This window comes from Gossypium arboreum, chromosome 3 (assembly GCF_025698485.1).
Source record: "Gossypium arboreum isolate Shixiya-1 chromosome 3, ASM2569848v2, whole genome shotgun sequence".
Classification (NCBI taxonomy): domain Eukaryota; kingdom Viridiplantae; phylum Streptophyta; class Magnoliopsida; order Malvales; family Malvaceae; genus Gossypium; species Gossypium arboreum.
In genome coordinates this window covers 27368827-27378265 of record NC_069072.1, presented here as the reverse complement: position 1 = coordinate 27378265, position 9439 = coordinate 27368827, and the positions used below count along the sequence as shown (strand labels likewise).

Sequence of the window (9439 nt, the reverse complement as noted above, 5' to 3'; positions counted from 1 at the left end):
GCAGACTCGATGTTTGCATCTTTCTCTTGTCATAGGCCCTCTGGTCTACTGTCTTTTTGTAAGAGAGGATCTGTTTTCATCTTACTCTACCATCCTTAACAAATTAGAGAGTAGTCTACATCTCTATCATCTTCAGAGTGTTGAGATCCCTTTAGGCCCATATTTCGCTCAAAAGGAGACTCGGAGTCAATGACAGTGTTACTCACATCATTGATATCTGGGGACCCGCTGAAGGCAGATTCCAAAGAAATAAATGATTCTAAGGATGATTATTTGTATGGTATGATCATGAATGAAGAATAAATGAATATTTGAAATAAATTCCAAAGAACAAAAGAATCTAAGAACAATTATTTGTACCGTATGAGATGAAATCAAAGAATATTTACTCAAAAAGATGCATTTTATTGAAATAAAGACTTAGGATACAAGCCTATTTCACAAAAGGGGTTTAATTGCTTCCAGGCTTAAAGCAACAAGCGTGTTTTGAATATTACTCTAGATTAGCTCTAAAAACTACAAGAGGTTCCTCTACAGACTAATCATTCAAAACATTTCCAGGTTTGTAAGGACGAATGCCTCACAAGTTTCTCTACTCAGGATCCGATGCTACTAATCCTCTTCTTATTTTTCTATCTTTGATAGAGTCCTTTAATCATTTGCTCTTATCATCGTGATTTGGTAACGGACTCTTTGTACCAGGGGTGTCATCAAACTTCACAATCCCCATCTCGAGGAGTCTTTCAACCGCCTTCTTGAAGGCGATCAGCTTTTCTATTGAATGCCCCGATACTTCGCATGATAATCACATTGAGCGTTTGAATCATACCATTTGGGGTATGGGGTTGCAACGACCTTATATAATATGGGGACACCACGTGTGAATCAAATAAACTTTGATATAACTCCTTATATGACATTGGGATTGGCGTAAATTGGAGCTTTTCAAAATTTTGCCTTACACTTGATTCTGCTTTGTCGAACCTTGTTGCCCCTCGTAGTCACCTTTGGTTGATTGATGTTATTGACCTTGAGTGATCTCTATTGTATGAGCTCATCTGTTCACTTCATTCTCCTTTTCTTTGAACCGACCTCTTGGTAGTTTCTCCAACTTCAATCTTGCCACCTCTTATGGCATTCTCAATCATCTCTTTGCCATTACCATATCGAAAAACTTTTGGTAGCATTCCCAATCATATGGGTGATGAATGGGGCCTTCAAAGTATTAATGAAGAGCATGGTCGTTTCCTTCTCCAAAAGAGATGGTGGACTTGCATCGCTATTTCCCTCCACCATTGTGCATCTTGCTGAAACTCTCACTCGGCTTCTTTTCCATGTTTTGTAGTGTGATCCTATCTGGCGTCATATCACCACATGGTTATCTTGTTGCATGAAAGCTGTGCAAGATCTCTCCATGAACCGATCTTTGCAGGCTCAACTGATTGTACCACCTAGTCATTGCTCCCATTAGGTCATCTCGAAAACAATGGATCAATAGTTGATCGTTGTTCACATAGCCAGTCATCCTTCCACAAAACATTGTTATGTGCGCCTCTGGGCAAGTAGTCCTGTTGTACTTTTCAAACTCTGGCATCTTAAATTTATGAGGAAGCACCAAATCTGGAACCAAACTTAAGTCTTTGGCATCGATCCCCTGATAATTGCCAGCGCCTTCTAAAACCCTAAACTTCTCCTCTAACCACCTACAACGATCTTCCAATTGTTTCGAGGATTCAGTGGCCATTCTTTCCTTCTCTATTAAATCCAGATCAGGAGTAATAGGGTTAACCGAGCTATCACCCAAATTATTTCCCAACCCAGATGGGAAATTTATGGGGATTCCAGTATCCACTGGCCCATGTTGAGGCCTCACTGTGACAGATGGCCTTCTAGGAGGTGCCTCGGTTTGCAGGGGCACATGAGGTGGGGTAAAACCCGGAGGGTAGGTAGGATCTTCATTATCTTCTCCCGCATTGATCAAAGGGCTTTTCCCCTTTTCTAACCCGCCAGCCAATAGACGAGTTAATTGATCCATCATGCTTTTCTGGGACTCTAACATATGGTCCCTCATATCTTGATGTATCTTAGCCAGTTGCTCTTGCATCTGCTCTTGTAATTGTTCTTGCATCTCCCTTTGCATTTGTTCTATCCTTTCTAATCTCTGGTCCATTGCTTTGGTTTTACGGCGGGTATAGTGGCTGTGTTCGATTGCTTGATTCTCGTTGGTTTCCAGATTAACTGAAATAATTTTGTTTAATCAGGGTTCTTTAGTGAAAGTTTAATGCAAATGTTGCAATGTAATGCAAATGTATGGAATGAATGCAAAAGAAAGGAAGATGTTGATCTTGAATTCAATTCCATTAGAATAACTTTTCTAGAAAACATATTTCTTTACATGAAAATATATTACATATGCGGTATTGCCCTTCATATCCCAAGTAAACGCTGATCTTTTCTTCATGGTCGAATCTCAGAAATTCTCTAAAAGATGCCTTTACTAGTTCCTTGTCGCTTAATCGAGCCTCGATCTCTTACTCACTTATCTCCATGATATTCATCAAAAGTGCCGGCTCTTGAATAATCTTCGTTGGCAATTAAATCAAGTCATGTATTCCTTCGTGGACTTCCAGCTTTCTCTTGTCATGCCTTTGTTGGCTTGAATCTCTGGCAATTACATCATGTATTCCTCCGTGAACTACCAGCTTTCTCTCATCGTGTTTACTTGGACTATATTCAGGCGATCGCACTATAATCTACTTTATCAAGAAATTCGTTTCCTTATGACAAACTATTCTATTTAGGAATTGAATTTTGAATCAACATATTCTTTTCTTTAATGTAATGTAATGCAAATGCATGAACGCAAAAAAAAAAAAAAAGGAAGGCATTGATTCTAAATTTAATTTCATTAGAACAACTTTTCTAGAAAACAAATTCTTTTACATAAAACGGACTACATATACGGCTTTTCTCTTGTATTCCAAGTGAAGACACCTATCTTCCTCTTCATATCCGGATCTTGTGGTCGAGTCTGACGAATTCTCCAAGAGATGTCTATATTAACTCCTTTTTTGCTCGATCCAGTCTGCGACTCGTTGCTTACTTATTACTGTGATACTTGTCAACTCCTTTAAGAAGGTCAAGATGTGACGGCTCTCGAATAATCTTTGTCAGTTTCTGTCTTCAGGCAATGAAGCGAAGTCTTGTATTTCTTCACGAGCTATCAGTCTTCTTTCATGTGTTCACTTGGATCGTATTTAGACAACCGTATTATAATCCACTTTATCAAAAAATTCGTTTTCTTATGACAAACTGTTCTATTTAGCAATCAAATATGAATCAACACCTCCTTCCTAGGATGATGTAATGTAATGCAATTATAAACAAAACAAAAATAAAACACGTTAGTGCAGGATAAATAAATAACAAATAAAGCAATTCGGGTGACCACTAGTGGTTCGGAGTGGCTCTACCTAGGGTGGGCTCCTAGGTCTCTCTATATGTGGTTTGGTTCTAGAGTAAGGATACCTGAACCAACAGATTCCTCGATCCTCACCCATTATAGGCTCATTTGAATCGAGTTCAATTCAGGAGAATACATTTCCCTATGGCTACACGGAGATGAAAATCTCACGAAACCATAGGTACGGATGTATTCCGAAAGTGATCCACTATCCTGCACGGAGGTGAAAACCTCACGAAGGCGTAGTTTCTCACTCCCACTTAAGGGTGTGACCACAACGGTCATGCAATGCAATGCGAGAAGATATATGCATAAAAACTTGAAACAATTAAAGAAAATAGGAATAAAATGATGAAAACAGTACGAAAAACGGGTGAAACGCAATAAAGTGATCGTATATCAAAACCAAATTCTCAATTTTCGAAAAAAGACAACAGTTAATCAACTTGTGGCTTGACTCTCTTATAAAACTCCCTAGTGGAGTCGCCAAGCTGTCGTAACCATTTTTTTGAAAAAAACGGGTATCGACTTGGAGAAAAAAAAATTAAAACAGGAGTCGCCACCAATCTTTTTAGGTGTGATTGGATCACCTTAAGTTAATCATTTTAATAAAAGTTAAGATTTACTAAAACGATAATTTTTGTCTCGAAAATCGAAAATGAGTTCGAGAGTCGATTCACATACGAGGAAGGATTAGCACCCTCGATCGCCCAAAATTGGTACCTAGTTGATTAATTAGTGTCTTAGTGTCGAAAATTTGAAAACTTGAAAGAATTTAAAATCGATCCCTCTTTGTAAAGAAAATGCTCAAATGTTAAGGACCTTCTCGTCTCACAATATAAAATGTCACATCCGTAAGTTAGGACACGACATCTTGAATTTTCGAAACGAGCTTGCCTTTTATATAAAAATTTGTGTATTTTAAAAGGTTATTTAGTTAGTTAAGGTGAGCGAGGAAAATCGAAACCCAGTAAGTTAGGCACGTTTTCTCGAATTCCCAAACACCGAATATTGCCTTTACTTGCAAAAATCTTATTTCGAGGTAACAAAATGCCATACCCAGAAGTTAGGGCACAACACCTCGTATCTCCGAGAATAAGCATTTTCAAAACTCATGTCGCGATTTAAAAGAGTATTCCGTTATTTAAGTTAAAGGAGAAAATCGAAACCCAATAAGTTAGGGCACGATTGTCTCGAATTACTAAATACGGAATATTACTTTATGAAAGAATTATTATTGGGTTGGATATAATGATAATAAGAATAATATTAAAGTAAAGTAAACAATAATACTATATATAAATATATATATATGTATATAATAGAAATACACACTACTATATAATAATAAATATAGAAATACAAAAAGCAAATATAATAAAAATATTAAATTAAAGTAATAAAAACAATACTATATATAAATATATATATATATATATAAATATATATATATATAAATATATATATATATATATATATATACATAAAATATACACTAATATATAATAGTAATAGTGATAGCAAAAATAATGAAAATATGAGTAATATTAATAATATATTAGAATACAAAAGTAAAGTAATAACAATAGGGTGATAATAATAATAATGATACAAACAATAATACATATATATATAATAATAGTAGTTAGAAATAAAAATAATAAAATTAACAATAATGATAGTAATAATATAAATAAATATGGAGAGGGCATATATAATATAATAATAATATAAATAATAATATATACATGAGGAATAATAATAATAATATAAATAATAGTAAAAATAATAAAATAATAAAACAAAGCTCTCAACTCTCTTTCTCCCTCTTTTCTAAATCCGGCCGTTGGTCCGGCTTTGCTTCGGTCATGGACCCCCCACGGGCCGCCATTGGCACCACCGTACATGGCGGCCGGACCTCAAAAAAAACCTTTTTCGGCAATGAAAATATGGGTAAGCTTCTTACTTTTATTTTTACTTTCGTATAAAAAAACAAAATAAAATTGAAAGGAAAACAATAAACAAACAAAGAACTAAAGATGAGAATAGACAAAAGAAACCTCTTTTGCTTTGATCTTTGATTAATCTCCAAAACTAGCCTTTCCAAGAAACAAAACAACCTTCTTTCCAAAAAACAAAAAACACCTCAAAAAACAAAAAACCTCCTCCAAAACAAAGAACAATCCTCCTCCAAAAACCAAAACCCCCTAAAACAAAGTCTTGAATGGCTTTTATAGCCAAATTTTACAAGTGGAGTGGTTGGGGTGGTTTAGGTGGCCAAGGGTGGTGGAGTTGGTGGCCAAGGTGGGTGGCCAACAAAGGTGGTGGAGTAGGTGGCCAAGGTTTTTATTTATTTATTTATTTTTATTTTTTGTGTTTGGGTTGGGATTATGTTTGGGCCAAAATTGAGTTTGGGCTTGTAACTGGATAATAGGTTAGGTTTAATTCGGGTTTGATTTTATTGGGTCCCAGGCAAAATTTGGGTCTTACAATGCTTATGCATGTTGATTCAGACCAGACAATGATCAAGCTTTGCTATGGCTTCTCGTTCTACATATATCACAAACAGAGAATGGGATAGTATTGCATGGCAGACTCACTACTTAAAGCAGGGTTGGTCCAGGTGCAGTTGTTGGCGTTCAAAAATCAGACCTTAATTCCATTGTTACTTTTATTGGTTATTTAATTCCAGCAAATCAGTTCAGAAAGAAAGAAAGAAGAAAAAGAAGTAACCAGCGAACAAGTACTCCGCATTACAGACCACACTTTGGCAACCTTACATTTCTAGATCATAAAGATACATCCATTTTGTTTTTAACCAATTCTACACTTTTAACATTCTGGTTCTATATATATGTCTAACTTCCCCCTGCTTGTACCACTACTTTCAGAACAAAATTAACCACTTTACAATGCCCATTTCCTGTTATACCTTGCTCTTCTTCCTTCCAATATTGCTTCTCACTTCATCACCACAAGTGGCCTCATCATCGCATTGTCTTCGTGATCCAAGATCTGCATTTTCCAATGTTTTATATTTAAATATATATCCACCAAACATAAAAGGAAACGCAATGTAGTTACTTACATGACAATGATACACGTAACCGGGCATTCCAGTTGGATCAAATGAGTATGAAGTGTTGGAATGTATGTAAGAAAACCTAACTAATATCCTTGTCACATATCCAGGTGTCATCTTGTACACATTCTTCCACCCTTTCTCATGAGCTGCCACACTTAACTTTTTGCCACGTGCGTGTTTGCTTATTTGGCACTTGATGGCGTCGTTCATTTTCGACATGCATGCCTTAAACTCCTCTGCTCTTACTAGCTCCGTTTGATCCAACACCGTAAACAGTGCCAAATGAATGTGCATCGGATGATTATCTTCCGTTAAATTAATTACGTTCCAGATCTCACTCGTTCCTGCCTTTGGAGTCTCCGTTGCCGGCTCCTCGTACGGTTTCCCATTGATGTAGAGATGCGTAGGCTCGCCGATGTCGCTTGTGTATTCGTACATTGCGATGTATCGTCTTTGCGTCGCACTGGATAAATCCGGGGAAGGATATTGGATCAATTTATCGGGTACTCGCCACGTGTCAAACTCTCTCTTTTTCTTGATTGTAAATTTCATGATTTTACCGTTTGATCCATTGACTGGGTCACCAGAAGGGTAAGGGTAGGGTGCATCGTTAGCTAGAACAGCTTCATCCGTCTCTGATTTTGAAAAGTCAACGACCACGTCAGCAATCTCTGAGGGTGCCAGCAGAGTTTCATTGGTCACCACGGGTTCCCCGAGGTAAGTCGAGTCAGATGCCACGTGGATGAACTCCAAGCCATTTGTGAAGAAAAATCTGAAGAATCTAGCATTGCTAGCGTTGATTATACGTAATCGGTATTTACGACGTCGAACCGTCATCTTCGGCCATGCCTTACCATTCACTATGATTACGTCGCCGAAATATTCCGGCTGCCATTGCGGATGTATAGAGGGGTTGTTTCCTGTGGAATTCATGTATATGGATCCATCCCTACGAAAGCTACGATCAAAGACGATCAAAGGCCGATCGAACTCTACGCCGTGGGGAAGTTCAAGTGGGCCCTCAACCTCAGGGTGTCGAATAACATAGGCTCCAATCAGACCGGCTAATAGGTTGACTCTGGTCAACCCCATGGCATGATCATGGTACCAAAGACTTCCAGGCTGCTGATTATTGTTGTAGTGATATGTTCTCTTAGACCAGTCAGGACCGTTCTCTTTGAATCCAGCAGTGAACCATGAGTTTGCGTTTCCATCATTGGCGGGTTCATGCATGCCGCCATGGAGGTGCACTACGGTAGGGATTCCCGTCTTGGTTGCAGGTATGGCAGTGGGAATTGTCGGATCCCATGGCAGTATGTGCTTTGATGGGAGAAAGTTTTTCCATGTCACGTAAGTGTCAATTCCCTGGAGTGCCTCGATGGTCGGACCGGGGACTGTTGCCCTGCGGCTTGAAGCACCATAGGCGAACACTGGCGTTGGAGGCAAGTCCCTGTGGAATTTCTGAAATCTCGAATTAAGACAAAGTAGAGCGATTATGATGATGTTGTAAGACCCAAGCTTTGCAAAAAGATTAAACATTTTTCCCTCGAATTTACCAACACAATTTAATTACTCTGTTAATAAAAAAGTGTAAAAAATAAACTAATCAATCAAACAAATAAATAAAATAAGACTACAACTCATAACTTATTATTATCACTCACTTCGCTGTCTACTTTATATTATTATTATTATTATTTTGGTAAATATATTAAGATGGGAAAGCACCAAACTTTACAACTGGCCAAGGTGTCGAAGATAGCAAAGAACCAGTCTCAGTTTTTAACTATACTATATTTGGGGGTTATGTAATTACATGAATTTGCAGCAATTTTTGAAGACAAGAAGGTAAGGTGACTGAGGAACACGCTTCTTTTTAGCTACTGGAAGAGGAGACTTAAAACATTTTAACTCTTTTCTCTAGTTTTGCGCTATAATTCTTAAAAGAAAAATAAGAATACAAGTTGGAGGTTGTCAATAGCTGTAGATTTTGAAAAAGAAATTCTCCTATTTGCTTAGCAAGAATATTTGGAATAGAAAAGAAAGGAATATAGTTACCCATTTTTTCTTGAACATGCCAATCATGAGTGACTTGGGTTTGGGGGAAGTATTGAGCATACGAAAACCTTGGATTTTAGGCATATCTGGAAGCTCATCAACGAACATCTCCAGTTTTGATGGATTCAGAAGCCTATCTTCAGCGCCGAGCTCCCCAAGGTGAGCTAAAAGTAGGAGAGAAAGCAGAATCCTCCTCATGGAAACCAGAGAAAACAAAGGGAGGAAGCGTGAGTACTGTGTGTGAGTGAGAGAAAGAGAGAGATAGGCTTTGAAAGGGAATGCCTTCATAGAGGTTAACTTGGTAAAAGATATGGCACTTCCTTCTGTTTATATAATTTTCATGTGTGTGTTTTTACTATTATATCATATTCTGATATGAAAATGATGGTATAATCATTCCATGCCAGAATCAAAATCCATATAAAATAGAGTAAAAGGTAATTGACAAAAAAACATTGTTATGAACCAAAAAAAAAAGTACACCCAATTACCATAGCCAGACAGATAAAAACAAAGGGAGATAAGTTTCCAACTCCACCTTGGCATCTCCGATAAAAAGAAACTCATTGATTTTGCTTAAATTTCTATGAAAAAGTTAAATAACATTAAAAGTTTGGAGCTGAAAACCTACAGTTACTTAAGCTTAATTAATGTAGTTATATATTTTTCATCCCCTTCGTATTCAACTACATTTTTATTGTTATAACGTTTGGTTTTACTGTTTAAACTCACGCAATATGTTTTATTTTAATTTATTAATTTCAAAAGAAAATTTAAAAAAAAAAAATCTTGAACACATAATGTTAATTGTTATCGAATGGAATGAGCATAGA

The 9439-nt window shown here is 37.0% G+C and overlaps 1 protein-coding gene across 1 annotated transcript; it reads right to left on the bottom strand.

Annotated features, from left to right (window-relative positions):
* Positions 1 to 6092: 6092 nt before the first annotated feature.
* LOC108474778 (multicopper oxidase LPR1-like) lies at positions 6093 to 9150 on the bottom strand. The gene is made up of 3 exons (XM_017776793.2): positions 8607 to 9150; positions 6552 to 8009; positions 6093 to 6478 (listed from the first exon to the last, which is right to left on the bottom strand). The coding sequence occupies exons 1-3, from the start codon at positions 8892 to 8894 to the stop codon at positions 6425 to 6427; spliced, it is 1800 nt and encodes a 599-aa protein (XP_017632282.1). The 5' UTR covers positions 8895 to 9150; the 3' UTR covers positions 6093 to 6424.
* Positions 9151 to 9439: the final 289 nt, after the last annotated feature.